Source organism: Rhinopithecus roxellana, chromosome 22 (assembly GCF_007565055.1).
Source record: "Rhinopithecus roxellana isolate Shanxi Qingling chromosome 22, ASM756505v1, whole genome shotgun sequence".
NCBI lineage: Eukaryota > Metazoa > Chordata > Mammalia > Primates > Cercopithecidae > Rhinopithecus > Rhinopithecus roxellana.
The window spans coordinates 2,759,575-2,783,906 of NC_044570.1; the positions used below are offsets into that span (position 1 = coordinate 2,759,575).

Sequence of the window (24,332 nt, forward strand, 5' to 3'; positions counted from 1 at the left end):
GGTCTTTTTGTCCTGAATGCCGCAACTGGGTTCGATACTCAGAACAGCGGTCACACCTAGTTCTTAACAACAGTTCGCCGTGTTCCCCGCTGCTTGCCCACCATGGAATCATTAACCCCGGGGTCCCTGTTGCTTCCGCCGCGGCCCCCTGGCTGCTGGGAGCCAGCTGATTATGCTCGGTTTCCCTGCACCTCTCCTGCCCAGAAAGCAGAGACCGTTCCCAGAACCCCCACCTGCATAAGTTGATGGCTGTCCCTTGGGTTGCTTCCCCAGGATTGCACAGTGTTAGACAGCCGACCCACAGCGTCCCTATCCCTGACAGATGCCGTGATTCCTGACTTGGTGCAGACACGGCACCAGAAGTTCGGACAGTTCTCTCAGCAGCAAGCCTGTGCAGCAGCTGCGGAGGCAGCAGCAATGGCAAAGGAGGCAACCACAACCCCAGCTGCTGTTTCCCAGCAAAATCCACCAAAGAATGGAGAGGCCCCCCACATTGAATGGGGAAGAGAAAGGAGCACATGCAATCACTGAGTGCGCGGGCTCTTGAAGTTCAGTGGGCCTCTCTAGGTTCATTTTCTTCTAAATCTTGGCTAATCCCAATGCCTTCTTAAAACCTGCTATCAATGTCTTAGAAGTTGCTCTCTAATGTTTGCTTACGATCCACCTGGAAGAGCTTCCCATTCCATTTTTTCAATCACAGCCCTTCAGTGACTCTTTATTCTCATCTTCAACTTTAGGAAATCGTGTGCACTGCCAATCTGAGAACTTTCCTATAACACATGGTTGTTGCTCATCATAAACAAGTGTTTAATTCATGGACATATCTGAGCCTCTCGCCTTCCATGTTGAGTGTTTTTGGCCAAATTCTGGTATCATCGTTGAGCTCACGGTTCCTGTCCGAGGGCACTGGGCCCCAAACACTGGGCATCAGTTTAAGTCTTTGCAAAATTCGAGAACATCATTCCCTGTTAGGTGATTGCTAGAAAGTATATGGCAAGTCAGTCAGTGAGTCTGAATTTCTATCCAGAGAACCTGCTCCACTTGACATAGTACTCCTCTATAAACCTGTAGAGATGTCACTTCAGCATGTATGTAATATAGAGCATGCATATGTTCCATGCATGGTGCACTCGTGTGTGTGTGCGTGTGCATGCAGGCACGCGTGTGCACCAGCAAACAAAATTTTTTTTTTTTGAGACAGAATTTCACTCTTGTTGCCCACGTTGGAGTGCAATGGCATGATCTCAGCTCACTGCAACCTCTACCTTCTGGGTTCAAGTGATTCTCCTGCCTCAACCTCCCAAGTAGCTGGGATTACAGGCATGTGCCACCACACTCAGCTAATCTTGTAGTTTTTATTAGAGATTGGGTTTCTCCATGTTGGTCAGGCTGGCCTCAAACTCCTGACCTTAGGTGATCCGCCCGCCTCAATCTCCAAAATTGCTGGGATAGCAGGCCTGAGGCACCAGGCCTAGAAAGGCCTGAGATCAAGGTGAGGAGAGAGATGGTTTATTTCTTAGGCCTCTCTTCTTGGCTTGTAAATGTCTTCCCCCTGTTTCCACACGTGGTTGTACCTCTGTAGGTGTCTGCATCCTAATCCCCTCTTTTCATGAGAACAGCAGTTGCACTGGATTAGGGTCGACTGTAGTGACCTCATTTTACGCTACTTAACCTGTCTGAAGGCCCTATCTCCAAATATAGCCTTATTCTGAGGCCCTATTAATTGGGGCTTCAAGACACAAATTTTATGGGGACACAGTTTAACCCATAACCGTGGCCATAGGTAATGTGAAAACATGTCGAGTGTCAGTCTCGCTTTACTTATGCAGAAACTGCTGGTGGCTAGATTTCATCCATGACCTATAATTTGCTAGCCTCAATTGCAAAGAGTAAATAATTGTTTTGTTGGGGAGCATTTAGAGACAGGGTATTATTCTGTCCCCTAGCCTGCGTACAATGTAATAATTATGCCTCACTCTAACCTATACCTCCTGGGCTCAATCAATCCTCCTGTGTCAGCATCCTGAGTAGCTGGGACACAGGCATGTGCCACTGTATCTGGCTAATTTTTCAATGTTTTATAAAAATGCTGTCTTGCCAAGTTGCCTGTGCTGGTGTTGAACTCCTGGTCTCAAGCAATTCACCATCCTTTGCCTCCCAAAGCACTGAGATTATAGGTGTAAACCACACCTGGTCAAAATAACTTTTTGTTTTTCAGGGAAGTTTAGAGGCTGTGAAATTATAAAGAAACTTGATATATTTTCTAAATTGAACAAAAGCCACAATTTAGTTAGACTCATTAGAGGCAGTATTACTTAGTACATAAAAACAAGATGTTTCTGGAAACCAAAGTGCCCTTTAAATGCTTTCCTCTTGTATTGGTAAGCCATATGTCTCTTTGTTTCCTATGACAGACAATCACTGAAAGCCAATGGAAATAGATGGGGATGTTGAGATTTCACCCAACAAAGCCACAGTCCTTCAGGGTCACGAGTCCGAGGTGTTCATTTGTGCTAGGAACCATCAGTGATTTGCTAGCTTCTGGGTAAGGAAGTCAGGATTGGGGCACTCCAGGGTCAGGGAGATTGAAGCTGCTTGCCCTTCTCTGGAGTTCTTCCTTAAGGAACATGCATACCCTTTCTTATCCCAGTTTGGGCAGACCCAGAAATGGGTGGCTCTATAAGCCTCTTCTCTATGGGTCTCAAATTGTGGAGAAGCCATAGTTCAAATTGTCTTCTCTGTGGGGTGAAGAGTAACACAAGGCAGTTAAAATTACCAAATGCAAAGATGGCAAGGACAGAAACAGGCATCCAACAGTATGAAAAAGAGAGAACAGCACATGCTGATGATGTCACCTGGCCAGAGAGCAAACTGAGGTGAGCTTCTCATCCCATTTGAACCAAATGCTAGAGGCGTTTTTATTCTATAGATCTGAAGACTCAATGGCAAAGATATGGAATCTGAATGAGAATGGCAACAGGGTCTCCACCCAGCTCGTGTTAAGGCACTGTATACCAGAAGGGGCCATGATGTCCCGAGTAACAAAGATGTCACCTCACTGGACTGGAACGTAAGCATCTTCCACCCCCTGGGCACTATTGGTAAAATCTGCCAGCCAGGCATGGGCTGCAGTGATGGAATGTGTGCAGACAGAGGAGGTGGGTGGTCCCATGTACTCAGGTCCAACTTGGGGGCTAGCCATAGAGGTGGTCTTGGCTTCTAAGAGCTCTTAATAAGGCCGTATCAGGCAGACAGTGAGCTGGTTATTTGGTAGCCATATCTTTGCATTGTGAACATGTCTTAGTAAAATGAGCCTGTGGTCTCATGGTGGGGAAATAGGCTGGGAGCTACGAGACTGGGGAGACATGAGGTGCAGCCCAGGAAAGGTGCCTCTTCACCTTGGGATTTCAGCAACAGTTGTTAAATGCATTGACACGTGACATGCACACATTACTGCTTTTTATTTTCTGCAAAGTCTCATGATAACTTTCATCATGATGTTTTTAGTTCTGTCACTCAACAGAGAACACAAAGTGGTGAATGGTTCCATTGTGTTTTCATTGCTCCTTTGTCTCCTTGATCTTCATGCCTCATGTTTAAGAGCAGTGTGTGGCTAACACCGCATGGCACTGACTATTGCCTGAAGAACTTTCTGGACTTGGGATCCTGAGAGAGGCTCCCACTCCTAAGCTGTTTTTTGTGGGTTTGTGTCTCTTTCTGGCCCTCAAAGTGATGGGACGCTATTGGCTTCGGGTTCATATGATAATTTTGCAAGAATATGGACAGAAAATGGTAAGTCCTGTACCCCTTGAGCAGGGGTCAGGTAAGAGGAGCTGCCATACATAATCTTTGAATGAACAGACCATGACAACAAAATCAACATGTTTTTTTTTATTAACAGGTAACCTGACCAGCACCTTAGGCCAACATAAAGGCCCTATCTTTGCCCTGAAATGAAGCAAAAAGGGGAATTATCTTTTGAGTACTGGTGTAGACAAAGTGAGTATTAGCTTAAAATATGCCCCTTTGACCAATAGGTGCTTATTTATTTGTTTTATTTTACTTTTTTGGGGGTGGGGAGGGGGAAAGAGTCACTCTGTTGCCCAGGTTGGAGTGCCATGTCACCATCTCAGCTCACTGCAACCTCTGCCTCAGCAGGGTTCAAGCGATCCTCCTGCCTCAGCTTCCTCAGTAGCTGGGATTACAGGCATCTGCCACCATGCTCAGCTAATATTTTTGTTTTTATAAAGATAAAGTTTTGCCATATTGGACAGGCTGGTCTTCAACTCCTAAGCTCAAGTGATTCTCTTCTGTCAGTCTCCCAAAGTGCTGGTATTTCAGGCATGAGTCACAGCGTGCAAACACTGATTCCTTCCCTCCCTCCCTCCCTTCCTTCCTTCCTTCCTTTCTTTTCTGCTTTTCTTTTTTTGAAATGGAGTCTTGCTCTGTCACCCAGGCTACACCGTAGTGGTGTAATCTCAGCTCACCGCAACCTCTGCCTCCTGGCTTCAAGCGATTTTCCTGCCTCAGCCTCCTGTGTAGCTGGAATTATAGGCATATGCCACCATTCCTGGCTAATTTTTGTGTTTTTAGTAGAGACAAGGTTTCCTCACATTGGCCAGGCTGGTCTCGAACTCCTGACCTCAGGTGATCTACCTGCTTCAGTCTCCCAAAGTGCTGGGATTATAGGCATGAGTCACTGCACCCAGCTGATTTTTTTAGATCTCAAAATCATGTCTTTTTGGAACTCTTAGGTTTTGTACTTCCCCTTAAGAAATGGAAAGGATTGGTTTAGGCTTTGTGTTTATGGTTTTGATCTTTTTCTTAATTTGCAGCACATAATCTCTTAATATATTCTGTTGTTCTGTAGACCCTTGTGCAGTTTCCTTTTACGGGAGGTACATGGTTCAGTGATAGAAGAAAATCTCCACACTGCATTTGTCAGTTGCTGGAAGGAGTCATGTGATGTGGGGAGTGTACTGCCTGAACTTTCACCCACTGAGGAACTTGAGTAGCACAGGCTGTGTGTGTTTCTCAGGCTTCAGGTATCCTCATTTGATTAACTGCTGCCTTCCAATGTAGACGGTAGATTTCTCTGAACAGGAGGAGTCAAGCAACCTAGGCATAAGGGTACACTCCCCAGATGGCCCACAAAGTCAGTTTAAAATTGACTTGCTGTGCCCCTGGGCAGGTCTGCAGGGAGCTACAGTGGCATTAACTCCAGGTGCATCTAAAAGCCATCAGTAGGGTGGAAACGCAGGGTAAAGAGGAAGGGGATGCAGACTTCATCCCGGCCCTGAATCTGAGTCATCCAGAAATCCTGGCCTGTCTGGATTTTACTTTCCTAATGTGTCTAGTGACAGAGCTGGCCTGGAGTCATGACCCTAAACAATCTTTCTGGAACAGTTGTGCATTCCCAAGACTCAGCAGGAATTCCAAGCCATGGCTTTGGAAAAGAACCATTATCTAGAATTGGAAAAAAAAAAAAAAAAAAAAAAAACAAAAACTTACATGTTTTTACATAAACTTTTGTTTCAACAACTGGAAACCATTACTGAATAATGGATGATGCTCAGGCTTTTATGAGACTTTGCATTTTGTGATAATTTCAGAATACCTTGAAAATCTTAAGCCACAGCTTTCTGTTGAAAGTTATAAAATGATAGACCTGACATTTATACACTATCTTACTCTTAGAGAAGTCATAATTGCATTTGGCAGACTGTGTCCCACACAGGCCAAGTCTGGCTCCTCATCTGTTTTTTTTTTTTTTTTCTTTGAATAAAGTTTTATTGGCATGCAGTCACACTCTTTTGTTGAGACTTGTCCATGGTTGTTTTCATGCTACAATAGCAGAGATGAGCAGCTGTAAAGGAGAAGACGTGGTCTTCAAAACCTGAAATTCCTACTACCTGGCCATTTGACAGAAAAATCTTGCTGACCCCCATAGTAGGATATAATGAGGTCAACAAATCATTCATTCATAAGATATCTCACTCTCTTTTATGTCAAGAGACCCTTCATTCAGACTTGGTAGCCTAGTGTATATTTTAAAAGCTGAGTTTTGGTTGATGCACTAAACGTTCCCACGTAGATACTATCAGATTTTTGTCAAGATGTTTTAATTTCAGTTAATGTACATACAAAGCAGTTTGCTGTGCATTCAGTAGGCTCTCAGTAATCACTGATTGAGTTATTAAAATAACTTATGAAATTGACTTTTCTTTATCAAGCGCTTCACTATTGCAAGTATTAACTCATCCATTGCTGCCCAGATAGGAGACAGGCACAAGTATGATGAGTGTGTATATTCTCTGCAGTGTTAGATTTGCTTTGGCGTGGCTAAATTAAGTAGAATTTATAAGAATATAAATTACGTATATACCAACGTCTAAACAAATGTTAATAGGCCAAGGGCTGACCCAAAACCTATGACTACCAAGTTTCAAAGACACTTCTCACATTCCTTTAAAAATGCCCACAGTCAACAAAAAATAGAATTCATTCTTCTTAATGCAAAATCTTGACTGACAGAGAGGTGTAAAGTTTCCAATTACGTTGAAAATTCCAGCTGATGAACACAAATTGCCAATGCTATTCACTGAACTTCTTCTCTAAATAATCTTCCCAACATCAATATAAGTTCATAAGAACTGATGGTTTACATTGCTTTTCTCCTTACTGACAGGCCTGTACATTGATACATGGTCTCAGTGCATGCCAGTGACTCTGTCCACATTTCTACTGACCCCAGTTCATGGAGTCACAATTGGAGGCATTTTGAGAAATGACTTCTTTTACAGCCTTGCACTTGGAAAAATTCCAAAAAATGTTAACAGATACTTTGTTCTAGGTTTTTCAACAGTTTTCTGCATTTGGGGATGAGGAAGAATCTCCATCAATTTTGGCAGTTTTTGCAAGTATTGGTTAGGCATGCTCTGATGTTAAAACAGATACCAGCATCTGTGGCTGATGGGCTCATCAAATGTGGCTATCCAGATTTCTAAGTGTAAAATATGCTGTGCTTCAAAGACTGAGGATGGGAGGAAAAGAAAGTAGATAGTGCAGTAAGATTTTGATACTGCTTACATGTTGAGATGGTATTCTTTGGGGCATATGGGATTAAAATAAAAGATTGTTAATGAATTTTAAAATTTTTAAAATTTTTAATGTGGATCTTAGAGAATTAATACTGGCCCATAAGGCTTGCTTTCTATCTTTATTGGACAGTGCTGATTTATAAGGAGAGAGGCTCACTGTCTTTTCTTGTAAGACACATGTTACTAGAGAAAACTTTGCAGGGGTAATTACTAACTTTCTCTTTGTTTGCAGAGCACAGACAATAATTTGGGTTGCTCACACAGGAGAAACCAAACAGCAGTTTTCTTTTCATTCAGGTGAGTTTTTATGCTTGTATTTTATAATTTGAAAATAATTCAAAATTAGGCTGGGTGTGGTGGCTCACACATATAATCCAAGCACTTTGGGATGCTGAGACATGAGGTTCACTTGAGTCCAGGAATTCAAGACCTACCTGGGGCAACATAGCAAGACGCTGTCTCAGCAAAAATTTCAAGATAAAAGAAAAGAAAGGAAAAAGGGAGAAGGAGGGAGTTATGGAGACACGCACCTGTAGTCCCTGCTACCCAGGAGACTGAGGCAGGAGGATTGCTTGAGCCCAGGTGATTGAGGTTGCAATGAGCTATGATTGCACCACTGCACTCCAGCCTGGGTGACAGAGGATCTTTTCTCTAATAAATACAAACAGTAATAACAATAATTTAGACTTATATGAAATGCTCCTTAAACCAAATATGAATACACAGAACACAGAGCCCAGGGAACCTATCTGTAAGAAGGAGACCCATTTTGGGGCAAGCACTGCTCGTAAGGTTTGCAAGATACAGATGACCTGGGAACTTATCTACTCACAACTCTGAAACACAGCAGTGAATGGGCCACAAAATCAATGCAGGCTCTTTTCTCTTGTAATTGCAGGAAGGATGCTATTTTAGGAGCTCCCCAAAACCACACCCAGGATTGGCACTTTGCTGTGATGACTCCCACGACTCAGCATATTCACAGCTAAGGTTCCTAACAGCACAGTAATTTACCGCAAAATCAGTAAAGAGAAACAGTGCACATGGCCAAATCTAGAGCTCAGAGGCTTCACTCCCAGTGGACTCTCACAGGCCATGCTGAATTCTTTCAGAAATAAGTTGTAACTACACCTTTGAAGTGTTTTGTAGCAGTGAAGCTCCATAGAGCCTCAGTGCCTAGGGTTTTTATTGGGAGTTGGTTACATAGGCCTCCATGGCGCAAGCCAAAATTGCAGACCCTTGACACTTTCAAAAGCAGATGTGTGACATAAAGTTACTCTTTGTACCAGTGTTGGCAGAGTGAACTACTCACATCTGTTAGTGAAGGGCAGGAACTCTTCAGACACCTAAATTCTCAGTGGCTAGCCAAGGGCCGGCCTTGCAAGCAGACCTCTGTAGGGAGAGCAACCTTAGGCCTATGATGTTAGCACCTTCTTGCTCAGATGTGAGGCCACTGCTCTGGACATAACCACATCCCTTTGCAAGTTGGGGCCAGCCCAGGTCACATGCAGCATCCAGAGCCTAGAATCTGTAGATTCTGATTTACCAGTTTCCTACCTGAGTCTGCATTTTCTTTCCCAACTTTCTCATCTGTGTATCTCAGTCCTGTTGTTAGATGTGTCCTGTTACATTAAAGTAAAGACTGGTGCCCACCCCTAGAGCTAACAGACTATTGGGAGACTTTACACTGGTTTAAAGTGGACAACACGGAGTAGGTGCCACTCCCCTTAATGACAAATGCCTGCTACATCTTGAGGGAATCCCTCGACGTTTCGGGGAAAAGTTGATTATTTTATCACCTGTCCTTGGAGCATTGTCCAGTGTCCGGAGCCATGAGGCCCGGAATTAGCCGACCTCTGTTGCTTGAGCTCCGCAAAGCGGAGACAAGATGGCACATTTCCGGGTTCTTTATTACAAACCTTTCCCGCGCGCCTAAAGTTTTTCCCGCGCGCGCCTAAACCCTTCCCACGTGCGCCTAAACCTTTCCCGCGCAGGCCCAAGCCTTTCCCGCAGGCGCATTTTTCCCGCCCAGGAAGATATGCAGCCTACGGCGCAGGCGTGATCCCGCGCCCGGGAAAATTACAAACCCATGGCGCATGCGCAATTGTAATTTGAGAAAATCCGACCCCCGTCACCGCCCTGGCCCAACCTCTTTCTCTGCCAGCCTATATAAGGCATTGCACTGCCACCATTAAACGAGACTTGATCAGGCTATTTGTCTTGTCTCCATTTCTCGTGTTTTCTTGTCTCCTCCATTCCCACTACCCGTTCCAGAGTCTGTTCGACTGTCCTGCAGGTCAGGACAGTCCAGGAGAAGATCTAAGTGTCTTTCCTAGTTTGGGGTGCTTAAATGCTGTTCTGAATGGGAGTGCTAACCTCAAAGTGTCTAAGATGGTACAACACATCTCAGTGCCTGGGGAGGGCTGCAAGCAGGACACATGGGTCCTGCAGGAAACAAGACCATGAGCCAAAAGTCCTGTCAAGGCATAATGTGTAGGTGTCCACATCTGTCATTCCACATGGTACTGCAGCAGGGACTCTTTCTCATATAGGCAGAGCAGAGAGTGAGGGACACCTAGGGAGGACACTGTTTCTGCCCTGCTGCCCTGGAGAGGGAGAGAATCTACTCTGTGGCCACTCCTGCACAGCTTGGGACCTTCATCAAACACATCTCTCTTAGGGCTGCCAGTGAAATTAGCTTTTGGTGTTGCTTTAATTGAACACCATCGATGAGGCAGAAGGTGCTGAGACAAATGGCTCCATATGCAGGCAGTACATGGACAACCTCATTCAGGAAGTGTTTCTCAGCCCAAAAGGGAGACTCTGTACGCAATCGGTCTTTCCTCTGACCCCTGGCAACCCCACCTACAGCTTTTGATCTGTGTGTCATCTCCATGCCAGACACTTGCTACTCTGTGCTCTAGACTGCAAATCAAAGCAGCTGGCTGGTGAGAATGCCATTCCTGATGGAGTTCCCTCACATATGGCTTAAAGGCCAAAACCTACCTCTGTAGGCAGGAAGGATTCCATAACAGACTCACAGCCCTAGAATATCTGACACGTGAACCTGGGGAGTAAGGGAAGATGTCTAATGAAGAAAGCTCTGGCTTCTGCTTTTCAGAGAACTATATGCCCAAGCTAAACACCAGTGAGGTTCTTGTAATTCTTTTTCTTTTCTTTTCTTTTTCTTGTGTGTGTGTGTGTGTGTGTGTGTGTGTGTGTGAGACTGAGTCTTACCCTGTTTCACAGGCTGGAGAGCAGTCACGTGATCTTGGCTCAGTGCAACTTCCACCTCCCAGCTTCAAGCAATTCTCCCACCTGAGACTCCCAAGTAGCTGTGATTACAGGCACCTGCCACCACTGCCAGCGAATTTTTGTATTCTTAGTAAAGACAGTGTTTCACCATGTTGGCTAGGCTTGTCTCAAACTGATGTCAGGTGATCCTCCCACCTAGGCCTCCCAAAGTGCTGTGAATATAGATGTGACATACTGCACCTGGCCAGGTTCCTCTAATTCTTGTATTATGAATTTGTGAAGTCCTTCAGCTGAAAATAATATTCCTCAAAGTGACACCAGGGTCCTATGGATTTTCTACCCAGCTGGCCCAAGAAGATCACGAACCACATCGTCCTGAATTTCCTGGTGAGCTTCTTCTCAACTGCAATCTGGCTGGCCATGACGTAGACCCAATTTCCATCAGTAGTCAGACATATCTAGGCATTGGTTGCTCACTGTTTGGTGTAGGGCTGCATGTAAGAGACAGTTCAAGATGAAGAGAAACTTGGCCTTCCTGGTGAAACGCAACTGCGAAGAGCTGCAAGGAGAGCCTTCTGTGTCTTTGTCAGGCTGTGTCTGTGTCTATGTCAATTTGATATAATGTGATGATGGGAGACATTGCTTTGCCCCACTAGCTTTTCCCCAGGAATGCTTCATGCGGATGCCCTCAGTCACCCTTGGTGGGAAGTGTTAGCTCAGATACTCATGGTGGAGTGAAATTGAGTGGGGGCAAGAAACTAACTATTGATGCACGATAGCCCCAAGAGATCTCAAGGGCATTTTGCAAAGTGACAAAAGCCAGTCTCAAAGGGTTGCATGCTCCATGTTACCATTCATGTAACATTCTCCCAATGATAAAATGCGAGCAGCAGTGTGACAATTTAGGAAGGGTGTGACAAATGGTGACCTGCTGATGCAGTAGCCTGAGGGAGATTTTAGTGAAGACGGAACACTCTAGGTCTGAGTTGCAGCCATACACATCTACCGATATGATAAAATGACACAGAGCACTCTACAGGCAAATTGCATCAAAGTCAACTTTCTAGGCTTGATATAATGCTACAGCTATGCAGAATGTAACCTTATGGGAACCCAGGGTGAAGGAGACAGGACATCTCTGTGTTACTTTTGCAGCCTCCTGTAAATCTCTCTGTAGTTCAAAAGGAAAATGTCAGGATGGGCCCAGAAAGAGATGATCTCAACTGTGGAAAAGACCACTGCTGACACCTGCATCCTCCCACCCACATTTTCCAACTGAGAGTGAAGGTGGATGAGGAAGTGAATAGGGTCCCTGCAGTTACAGTAAACACACAGAGGTTCACACTTCTTAATGATCAAGGAAGGGCAGAGGCAATTGATGGTTAGCACATTCAGAAAAAGCTGGATTCTTCTCAGTTCAGCACTGACTTCCTTTAAGAAATGCACATGGCTGGGCAGAGTGGCTCACACCTGTAATCTCAGAATTTTAGGAGGTCAGTGTGGGAACATTGTTTGAGGCCAGCAGTTTGAGACCAGCCTGCTCAACACAGCAAGACCCTGCCTCTGTCAACAAACATTATATTTAAATAAGCCAGGCGTGGTGGCACACATTAATAGTCCCAGATACTCAGGAGGCTGAGAAGGGAGGATCAATTGAGCCCAAGATTTTAAGGCTCTAGTGAGTCATGATTGTGCTACTGCATTCCAGTCTGAATGACAAAGTGAGACTCAATCTGCAAGGAGGGAGGGGAACAAGGGCACATAAGATGAGCTTCTGTATTCGTCAGTTGGTGAGGACATTGTGGCCAGAGGCTTGCAGAAGCTAACCCTCTATTTTCCCTAGGAGCAATGCTTCAGTATTGGCTAATTTAGTGTTTGTAGCTATCTTGGGGAAAATAGCTTGACAAATAACAGAATGGACCATAGTATTTAGGAAAACCAATGAGAGATCTTGTCTGGGCAAACCTGTAGAGTTGCCATAACCCCATCTCCTCTCATGGATATCATGGAGCCCACTCGGTAGCTAAAACCAATTTCTACAGGCTTGTGTGGAAAGCAAAGGGTCACAAGAGGTGGTCAGATGCTGCTACCTAGCCCTCAAAACCCTCTGCTCCCTGTTCTTTAAGGCATTACCCCCCTAAATTAGCATAAACCCTGGAAAGGGAGGACTATTCTCTCCATTTCACATGTAACTGAGCACAGTAGTTTTCATTCCCTTTGACAGTCAAGGTTCTGTGTACATGGCTGGAATACAGAGATCCTCTATGTATGAGAAGCCTTATGACAATCCTTAATAAAAGGGTGGGTTTGCTGATGGATTTCCTCAGAGCCTTCAGGATAAGGGAGGAGACTGTCTGAGAAGGCACCTCTTTTCTTGTGTCCTCCCATCTTGGCATCCCATGGCATTTTCTCCTTCTCCTCAGTTCTCTGTCATGAGGTGAGAGTGAGTCTAGGGAGTGCTCTGCTGGCATGGCCCCTGCAGTGGAGAGAGGCCAGGGACATAGGCACGCATGCCTGCTGGCCCCCAGAAATGCTAGTGATCCCTGCTGCCAGTGCGTATCTGAGAGGAAGGGAAATAGACACTCATACCCACAGCTCCTCCACCACTCTCTGCTAGAGGACAGGAGTGAGCAACTGAAGTCACTTTGCCAGACACAAAAAAGGATGAGGGTGCGGGGTTGCACCTACCATGGGAACTTCCACACTTTCAGCTCACACCCTGTCCCAGGCACATTGCTGATCTCCTGAGATGCCTTGTCGTGCTCATGGTCCCTCTTGTCTGGGACAACTTGCAACATCCGCAACTGCAGTCGATGCTCCAGGAAGCCATTGACCTACAGCTGCATGACAGTAAAGGGGTCAAATGAGGAATGAGGCCCAGGTGCTAGGACTTCAGTGCCCTTGCTGTCATTCATACTTCCACTGCCTCTCAGGGCATGGTCCAGCCCTGTGGAGTCAGACCTTCTGAGGACAGAACCAGAGACTGGCTTTTAACTAGGGTCTTGGCCATTTTGGTGCATTGGAAAGTTGCTAGATTTCCAGCTGTCATCTTAGGAAAGAAACCAGAAGGTAAAGAATTAGACCCATAAGGTTGAGGTTCCAAGATGGCTGAATAGGAACAGTTTCAGCCTCCAGCTCCCAGCATGAGCGACATAGAAGATGGGTGATTTCTGAATTTCCAACTGAGGTACCAGGTTCATCTCACTGGGGCTTGTCAGTGGGACCATCCCAAGGAACATGAGCCAAAGCAGGGCAGGGCATCATCTCTCCCAGGAAGTGCAAGGGGTCAGGGAATTCCCTTTCCTAGCCAAGGGAAGTTGTGACAGACGGTACCTGAAAATCAGGACACTCCCACCCAATACTGTGCTTTTCCAGTGGTCTTAGCAAACAGCACACCAGAAGATAATATCCTGCGACTGCTTTGGAGGGTCCCATGCCCACAGAGCCTTGCTCACTGCTAGCACAGCAGTCTGAGATCTAATTGCAAGGTGGCAGTGAGGCAGGGGGAGGGGCGTCCACCATTGCTGAGGCTTGAGTAAGTAAACAGAATGGCTGGGAACCTCGAACTGGGTGGAGCCCACCACAGCTCAAGGAGGCCTCCCTGCCTCTGCAGACTTCACATCTGGGGGCAGGGCATAGCTGAACAAAAGGCAGCAGAAACTTCTGCAGACTTAAACATCCCTGTATGACAGGTTTGAAGAGAGCAGTGGTTCTCCCAGCACAGAGTTTGAGATCCAAGAATGGACAGACTGCCTCCTTAAGTAGGTCCCTGACCCCTGAGTAGCCTAACTGGGAGGCACCTCCCAGTAGGGGCTGACTGACCCCTAATACAGCCATGTGCCCTTCTGAGAAGAAGCTTTGAAAGGAAGGATCAGGCAGCAACATTTGTTATTCTGCAATATTTGTTGTTCTGCAGCCCTTGCTGGTGATAACCCAGGCAAACAGGGTCTGGAGTGGACCTCCAGCAAACTCCAACAGATCTGCACTGAGGGTTCTGACTGTTAGAAGGAAAACTAATAAAAACAGAAAGCACATCCACACCAAAACCCCATCTGTACATCAACCATCATCAAAGACCAAAGGTAGATAAAACCACAAATATGGGGAGAAACCAGAGCAGAAAAGCTTAATATTCTAAAAATCAGAGCACCTTTTCTCCTCCAAAGGAACACAGCTCCTTACCAGCAATGAAACAAAGCTGGATGGAGAATGATTTTAACAAGTTGAGAGAAGAAGGCTTCAGACGATTGATAATAACAAACTTCTCCAAGTTAAAGGAGGATATTTGAACCCATCATAAAGAAGTCAAAAACCTTGAAAAAAGATTAGATGAATGGCTAACTAGAAAAAGCATAGAGAAGACCTTAAATGACCTGATGGAACTGAAAACCATGGCACAAGAATGACATGATGCATGCACAAGCTTTAGTAGCTGATTCGATCAAGTGGAAGAAAGGGTATCGGTGATTGAAGATAAAATGTATGAAATGAAGAAAGAAGAAAAGGTCAGAGAAAAAAGAGTAAAAAGAAATGAACAAAGCCTCCAAGAAATATGGGATTATGTGAAAAGAACAAATCTATGTCTGATTGGTGTGCCTGAAAGTGACGAGGAGAATGGAACCAAGTTGGAAAACACTCTTTAACATATTATCCAGGAGAACTTCCCCGACCCAGCAAGGCAAGCCAACATTCAAATTCAGGAAATACAGAGAATGCCATAAAAATAATCCTTGAGAACAGCAACTCCAAGACCCATAATTGTCAGAGTCACCAAAGTTGAAATGAAGGAAAAAAATGTTAAGGGCAGTCAGAAGAAAAGGTCGGGTTATCCACAAAGGGAAGTCCATCAGACTAACAGTGGATCCTTGGCAGAAACTCTACAAGTCAAAAGAGAGTGAGGGCCAATATTCAACATTCTTAAAGAAAAGAATTTTCAGTTTGAAAGTTCATATCCAGTCAAATTAAGCTTCATAAGTGAAGGAGAAAGAGAATCCTTTACAGACAAGCAAATGCTGAAGATTTTGTTACCACCAGGCTTGCCTTACAAGAGCTCCTGAAGGAAGCACTAAACATGGGAAGGAACAACCGGTACCAATCACTGCAGAAACATATCAAATTGTAAACACTATCGATGGTAGGAAGAAACTGGATCAACTAAGAGCAAAATAACCAGCTAATATCATAATGACAGGATCAGATTCACACATAACAGTACTAACCTTAAATGTAAATGGGCTAAATCCTCCAACAGAAAGACACAGACTGGCAAATTGGATGAGTCAAGACCTATCAGTGTGATGTATTCAGGAGACCCTTCTCACGTGCAGAGACACAGATAGGCTCAAAATCGAGGGATGGAGGAAAGTCAACCAAACAAATGGAAAACAAAAAAAAAACAGGGGTTGCAATTCTAGTCTCTGATAAAACAGACTTTAAACCATCAAAGATCAAAAGAGACAAAGAAGGACATTACATAATGGTAAAGGGATCAATTCAACAGGAAGAGCTAACTCTCCTAAATATACAGGCACCCAATACAGGAGCACCCAGATTCGTAAAGCAAGTCCTTAGAGACTTACAAAGATACTTAGACTCCCATACAATAATAATGGGAGACTTCAACACTCCACTGTCAACATTAGACAGATCAAGGAGACAGAAAGTTAACAAGGATATCCAGGAATTGAACTCATCTCTGCACCAAGCGGACCTAATAGACATCTATAGAACTCTCCACCCCAAATCAACAGAATATACATTCCTCTCAGCACCACATCACACTTATTCCAAAATTGACCACATAATTGGAAGTAAAGCACTCCTCAGAAAATGTACAAAAACAGAAATTATAACAAACTGTCTCTCAGACCACAGTGCAATCAAACTAGAACTCAGGACTAAGAAACTCAATCAAAACCGCTCAACTACATGGAGACTGAATAACTTGCTCCTGAATGACTACTGGGTATATAACAAAATAAAGGCAGAAATAAATACATTATTTGAAACCAGTGAGAACAAAGAAACATTATACCAGAATCTCTGGGACACATTTAAAGCAGTGTTTAGAGAGAAATTTATAGCACTAAATGCCTACAAGATAAAACAGGAAAGATCTATAATTGACACCCTAACATCACAATTAAAACAACTAGAGAAGCAAGAGCAAACACATTCAAAAGCTAGCAGAAGGCAAGAAATAACTAAGATCAGAGCAGAACTGAAGGAGATAGAGACATAAAAAACCCTTCAAAAAATCAATGAATCCAGAAGCTGGTTTTTTGACAAGTTAACAAAATTGATAGACTGCTAGCAAGATTAATAAAGAAAAAAAGAGAGAAGAATCAAATAGGTGCAATAAAAAATTATGAAGGGGATATCACCACCCATCCCACAGAAATACAAACCACCATCAGAGAATACTAGAAACACCTCTATACCAATAAACTAGAAAATCTAGAAGAAATGGATAAATTCCTGGACACATACCTGCTTCCAAAGCTAAACCAGGAAAAAGTTGAGTCACTGAATAGACAAGTAACAGGTTCTGAAATTGAGGAAATAATTAATACCCTACCAACCAAAAAAGTCCAGGACAAGTTGGATTGACAGCTGAATTCTACCAGTTTTAAAAAGAGGAGCTGGTTCCATTCCTTCTGAAACTATTCCAATCAGTAGAAAAAGCGGGAATCTTCCCTAACTAATTTTATGAGGCCAGCATCATCCTGATATCAAAGCCTGGCAGAGACACAACAAAAAAAGATTTTTAGACCAATATCCATGATGAATATCAATGCAGAAATCTTCAATAAAATACTGGCAAACAGAATCCAGCAGCACATCAAAAAGCTTATCCACCATGATCAAGTTGGCTACATCCCTGTGATGCAAGGTTGGTTCAACATACGCAAATCAATAAACATAATCCATCATATAAACAGAACCAAAGACAAAAACAACATGATTATCTCAATAGATGGAGAAAAGGCCTTTGACAAAATTCAACAGCCCTTCGTTCTAAAACCTCTCAATAAACTAGGAATTGATGGGACTTTTCTCAAAATAATAAGAGCTATTTATGACAAACCCACAGCCAATATCATACTGAATGAGCAAAAACTAGACACATTCCCTTTGAAATCTGGCACAACACAGGGAAGCCCTCTCTCACCACTCCATTCAACATAGTGTTGGAAGTTCTGGCAAGTGCAATCAGGCAAGAGAAAGAAATCAAGGGTATTCAGTTAGGAAAAGAGGAAGTTAAATTGTCCCTGTTTGCAGATGACATGATTGTATATTTAAAAAACCCCATCATCTCAGCCCCAAATCTCCTTAAGCTGATAAGAAACTTCAGCACAGTCTCAGGATAGAAAATCAATGCAAAAATCACAAGCATTCCTATACACCAATTGCAGATCAAGACAGAGCCAAATCATGAGTGAATTCCCATTCATGATTGCTTCAAAGTGAATAAAATATCTAGGCACTCAACTTATGAGGGATGTGAAGGACCTCTTCAAAGAGAACTACAAACCACTGCCCAGTGAAATAAAAGAGGACACAAACAAATGGAAGAACATTCCATCCTCACGGGTAGGAAGAATCAACATCGTGACAATGGTCTTACTGCCCAAGGTAATTTATAGATTCAATGCCATCCCATGAAGCTACCAATGACTTTCCTCACAGAATTGGAAAAAAAAACTACTTTAAAGTTCATATGGAACCAAAAAAGAGCCCCAATTGCCAAGACAATTCTAAATCAAAAGAATCAAGCTGGAGGCACCATGCTACCTGACTTTAAACCACACTACAAGGCTACAGTAATCAAGACAGCATGGTAATGGTACCAAGACAGAGATATAGACCAATGGGATACAATAGAGCCCTCAGAAATAATACCACAGATCTACAACCATCTGATCTTCGACAAACCTGATAAAAACAAGAAATGGGGAAAGAATTTCCTATTTAATAAATGATTCTGAGAAAACTGGCTAGCCATACGTAGAAAGCTGAAGTTGGATTCCTTCTTTACACCTTATATAAAAATTAATTCAAGATGGATTAAATACTTCAATGTTAGACATAAAGCCATAAAATCCCTGGAAGAAAACTTATGCAATAGCATTCATACCATAGGCATGGTCAAGGACTTCATGAATAAAACACCAAAAGCAATGGCAACAAAAGCCAAAATAGACAAATGTGATCTAATTAAACTAAAGAGCTTCTGCACAGCAAAATAAACTACCTTCAGAGTGAACAGGTAACTTACAGAATGGGAGAACATTTTTACAATCCGTACATCTGACAAAGGGCTAATATCCAGAATCTAGAAATAACTTACACATTTACAAGAAAAAATCAAAAAACTCCATCAAAAACAGATGAAGCATATGAACAGACACTTCTCAAAAGAAGACATTTATGCAGCCAACAGACATGTGAATAAATGCTCATCATCACTGGCCATCAGAGAAATGCAAATCAAAACCACAATGAGATACCATCTCATACCAGTTAGAATGGTGATCATTAAAAAGTCAGGAAACAACAGGTGCTGGAGAGGATGTGCAGAAATAGGAACACTTTTACACTATTGGTGGGACTGTAAACTTGTTAATCCATTGTGGAAGACAGTGTGGTGATTCCTCAAGTATCTAGAACTAGAAATACTATTGATGACCCAGCCATCCCATTATAAATCATGCTGCTATAAAGACACACACACGTATGTTTATTATGGCACTATTCACAATATCAGAGACTTGGAACCAACCCAAAGGTCTATCAATGATAGACTAAGAAAATGTGGCACATATGCACCATGGAATACTATACAGCCATAACAAAGGATGATTTCATGTCCTTTTTAGGGACATGGATGAAGCTGGAAGCCATCATTCTGAGCAAACTATTGCAAGAACAGAAAACCAAACACCGCATGTTCTCACTCATAGGTGGGAACTGAACAATGAGATCACTTGGACTCGGGAAGGGGAACATCACACACTGGAGCCTGTCATGGAGTGGGGGTAGCAGGAAGGGATAATACTAGGAGGTATACCTAATGTAAATGATGAGTTAATGGGTGCAGCACACCAACATGGCACATGTATACATATGTAACAAACCTGCACGTTGTGCACATGTACCCTAGAACTTAAAGTATATTAAAAAATAAAAGACTTAGAAGCTTAGATATAACTAGTATACAAGGGGAGTTCAGCTTTTTGTTGTGTGTCTTCATGACCTTAAACACCTGGACTTGAAAAAGACTCAAAGTCAGGGAAGGTGTTGGTCACAGGCCCTAAAGCATATGCCCATTTCATCCCCAAAGTGGTTCTTGTTGACTCTATCTCCCGGTCAGTGGGATGCATCAGTGTGCTGCAAGAAGGTTTTTTTTTTTTTTTTTTTCAAAAATATATGAAATATCCTGAAAATAGGGAACGATGTCTTTCCTCTCCTCTTTTCTCCCCTGTCTGAAACAGAATCAAATTAGCTCATTGTAGTGATACTGCTGGAATCAGCCAAGTGCAGAGCAGGCCTGGTGGCCCTCTCACAAGCCCTTCTTACCTGTGTCATGGTACCTGGAGATTCTGCAGACCAAGGAGCACAGGAAGTGTCATAAATCCTTTCTTCCAGGATATCTTGTTATTCCTGCCAACATGGCAGGAGAGGGTCTTTAAGGTCTTAGAGAAAATGACAGTGTGATCACGTTTGAGGACAGTTTTATCATGTTACTGAATAAAGCTTCTTGGTTGGGTGCAGTGGCTCACATCTGCAATCCCAACACTTTGACAGGCCAAGGCCAGAGGATAGCTTGAGTTTAAAGAGTAGCTTAGACCATGTAGGGAGACCCCATTTATACAGAAAATTCTCAAATTAGCCAGGTGAGGTGGCAGACACCTGTCATCCTAGACAGTCAGAGGCTGAGGTTTGAGGATCTCCTGCCCCTTGTTTTTTTTTTTTTTTTTTTTTTTTTGAGATGGAGTCTTGCTCTGTCACCCGGGCTGGAGTGCAGTGGCTGGATCTCAGCTCACTGCAAGCTCCGTCTCCCAGGTTTACGCCGTTCTCCTGCCTCAGCCTCCCGAGTAGCTGGGACTACAGGAGCCCGCCACCTCACCCAGCTAGTTTTTTGTATTTTTTAGTAGAGATGGGGTTTCACTGTGTTAGCCAGGATGGTCGCGATCTCCTGACCTCGTGATCTGCCTGTCTCGGCCTCCCAAAGGGCTGGGATTACACACTTGAGCCACCGTGCCCGGCCCTCCTGCCCCTTGTGATGCTGAAGTGAGAGGACTCTTAAGCCCAGGAAGTTAAGGCTGCTATGAGCCATTGAGCCACTGCACTCCACCTGGGTGACAGAAGGCCATGTCTGTAAAATAAATAAATTAATAAAATAAAGAGGCTTCTTGACTGTGCCCTTCATTGTTGCAAGTCCATGGACCTGTGTGCACAGTGAATAACTGCAGATGTCCTCCCTCCCTGCATAGCACCCACCCTTGATTTGGACTGAGAAAACAACATGACCTTTGCCTCCTGTATCATGTATATCCATATGTGTGCAGGCTTGGTTGTGACCTTCCAGTCAAACCTTCCAGGGACATGCAGTAAGTGGGAATTCTTGTCATTGGACTCAAGTTCATGAGAATGTGATGTGGGAGCTGATTCTTGTTTGCCTAGAATTAAAAGACACTGTAGCAGCAGACCAGTTCTTCTGTAGCCTTTGGCATCTTGAGCTTTGTGGCTAACCCTGGTGATTGGATTGACTCAGTTTGGGGTCAGCAGTGAGAATAGCTGACCTGGAAATGACATAGATGGTGGATTTGGTATCCAGGCCTTTAAGGTAACTATGAGAAAAATGTAGAGAACATAAAGGAAATGATGCTCACAATAAATGCATAGATGGGGCAACTGTGCAATGAATGGAGAAAAACTGTATCACTTAAAAGCAAATGGAGGGTGGAAACTGTGGCTGTGGCTCACACCTGTAATCCCAGGACTATGGGAGGCTGAGGCAAGATAACTATTTGAGTTCAAGTCCAGCCTGGGAAATACAGCAAGGCCCTGTTTCTACAAAACAAATTTTAAAAATTACCCGGGTGCAGTAGTGTGCACCTGTAGTCCCAGCCCAGGAGGTTTAGGCTGCAGTGAATTGTGATCACACCACTGCACTCCAGCCTAGGCAATAGAGTGAGATCTCTTTTAGTTAATTTTTTTTTTTTTTTGAGTCGGAGTCTCACTCTGTTGCCCACGCTGGAGTGCAGTGGCCAGATCTCAGCTCACTGCAAGCTCCGCCTCCCGGGTTACACCATTCTCCTGCCTCAGCCTCCGGAGTAGCTGGGACTACAGGCGCCTGCCACCTCGCCCAACTAGTTTTTTGTATTTTTTAGTAGAGACGGGGTTTCACCGTGTTAGCCAGGATGGTCTCGATCTCCTGACCTCGTGATCCGCCCGTCACGGCCTCCCAAAGTGCTGGGATTACAGGCTTGAGCCACCGTGCCCGGCCTAGTTAATTTTTTAAAAAGGAAATTTGAGAACTAAGAAGTATAATGTCAGCATTGAAAATGTTAGTAGGTGGGTGTATTGGGCAGTTCTTGGATTGCTATAAAGAAATACCTGAGACTGGATAATTTATAAGAGGTTTAATTCGTTCAACGTTCTGAAGCTGTACAGAAAGCATCTGCTTCTGGTTATGCCTCAGAAAGCTTACAACCATGACAGAAGGTGAACAGCAAGCAGGAGTCTCACCTTCTTGAGCAGGGGCAAGAGACACAGGGGTGGCGGAGTACCACACACATTTAAACCACCGTATCTCACAAGAACTCAAGATCATGAAGACAGCACCAAGCCATGAGGGATCTGCTTCCATAATTCAACCACCTCCCACCAGGGCCCACCCCCAGCATTGGGGATTACAATTCACCCTGAGATTTCGGTGGGATAAAATATCCAATCACATTAGTGGGTTTATCAGCAGATTGAAGACAGTAGAAGTAGGGTTGGAGATCTTAGAAATATGCCAGTTTGAAGAATACATAAAAGATTGAAAAACGAATAGAGGCTTACTGACCAATGGGACAATATCAGGCAACCTAAAGATATGTATACAATAGGAAAAGAAGAAACAATGAAACAGGAAACTTACTTGAGGTAATAATCACCAATTGTTTTCTAAATTTGGTGGAAAACATCATCATTTAATTTGAGAAGCTCAGGAAATCCTAAGCAGAATAAATATAAACAGAAACACACCTACCCACCTAGGCATGTGGTTATCAAACATCAAAATCAATGACAAAAGAAATCCTAAAAGTAAGCAGAGACTGAAAATGTTCCCACTATATACCAAGGAACAACAATATGCACAACAACCAACTTAACAAATTCTTCAGTGTGGGCTCTGAGGCTCTTTCTAGTCTTTCATCAAATCTCTCTCAATTACCTGCCTGTACCATTATGCTAAGGGCTGGGTAGACGTCAGGACTGGCTGCTTTCTGCTACCATGCTGTTCTTCAGGGCAGGCTGGTCATCCATGCCTGCCTCCACTTTCCCACAATGCTGGGCCTGCCCTGTAGGTCTGGCTGTCTTCAATTTGGGAACAATCAGGAGTCCCCAGCAGTGGGATTTACCAGCATCCTATGCTCAGGGAGGGTGGAGAAATGTGCTGGATCATCAGCACCATCACTCTGAGAATTGCCTTCGGGTATACATTTTCTACAGAGAAAGAGGGGCCAGTGATAGCAGACACTTTCTACAACCTGAACTTATAGGATGGCCATCAGCATGTGCAAAGGTAACATCCAGTTGAAAGGAATGAAGTACTGATGTGTGCTGCTGCATGGGTAAACCTCAGAAACAGAATGCTGAGTGAAAAGCCAAACACAAAAAGTGCACATATGGTATGATTCCACTGACATCAGGGTGGCTGCTAATAGGTACAGAGTTTCTTTTTGGGATGGAGGGAATGCTTTGGAACTATTAGTAGTGGTGCTAACTGATGTATAACTCTGCAGATGGCACTAAAAGTCACTGAACTGCACACTTTTAAAGGTGACTGTTACACTATTTAAGTTATATCTCAATTAAAGAATAATAGAGTTGTACCAGTACAGTTTGTCTCACTCAGTGTACACTGACTGAATGTTTATTGAGCAAAGATCATGCCCATTCTCAGCACAGGGGACATGAAGATCCCTGCCCACATGGGGGTGACCACCTTGACAGGGCAACATACAAGAAGCAGTGTAATGTCCCTGCCTGTGCCTGTTCTCAGGGCCAGTCCCACAGACCCTGGTTGGATGAAGAAGATTTTACATGAAATCGAGCTTGGAGCTGTGATTAATCTAAGACAAGTGTCTGCAACCCCCAGGCCATGAACCACTATGGGTCATGGCCTATTAGAAACTGGCTACACAGCAGGAGGTAAGCAGTAGGCTAGCAAGTGAAGCTTCATCTGTATTTACAGCCACTCCCATCACTCCACCTGAGCTCCACCTCCTGTCAGATTTGCAGTGGCATTAGATTCTCATAGCAGTGTGAACCCTATTTGTGAACTGCACATATGAGGGATCTGGGTTGCAGGCACCTAATGAAAATCTAATGCCTGATGATTTGTCACTCTTTCCTATTGCTCCCAAATAGGACTATCTAGTTGCAGGAAAACAAGCTTGGGGCTCCCACTGATACTAAATGATGGTGAGTGGTAAAATTATTTCATTATATATTAAAATGTAATAATAGCAGAAATAAAGTACACAATAAAGGTAATGCACATGAATCATTCCAAAACCATTCCCAGCACCAATCCATGGGGGAAAAGAATTGTCTTCCATGAAACTGGTCTCTGTTGCCAGAAAGGTTGGAGGTTGCTGATCTAGGAGATAAGACACTATGGGGGTGTTTTTTCTTTTTATGATAGACAGGATTACTCTCTGTCATTCATACTGGAGTACAGTGGCATTATGAGTCCTT

The 24,332-nt window shown here is 43.7% G+C and overlaps 1 protein-coding gene across 1 annotated transcript in view; it reads left to right on the forward strand.

Moving 5' to 3' along the window:
- The first annotated feature begins 2,787 nt into the window (after positions 1 to 2,787).
- LOC104666618 (40S ribosomal protein S4, Y-like) overlaps positions 2,788 to 24,332 on the forward strand; it is a 49,376-nt gene continuing 27,831 nt past the window's right edge. The window contains exons 1-3 of the mRNA XM_030926320.1: positions 2,788 to 2,876; positions 7,333 to 7,397; positions 10,668 to 10,852. Coding sequence (XP_030782180.1) covers positions 2,788 to 2,876; positions 7,333 to 7,397; positions 10,668 to 10,852 — 339 coding nt within the window. The remainder of the gene's footprint in view (positions 2,877 to 7,332; positions 7,398 to 10,667; positions 10,853 to 24,332) is intronic.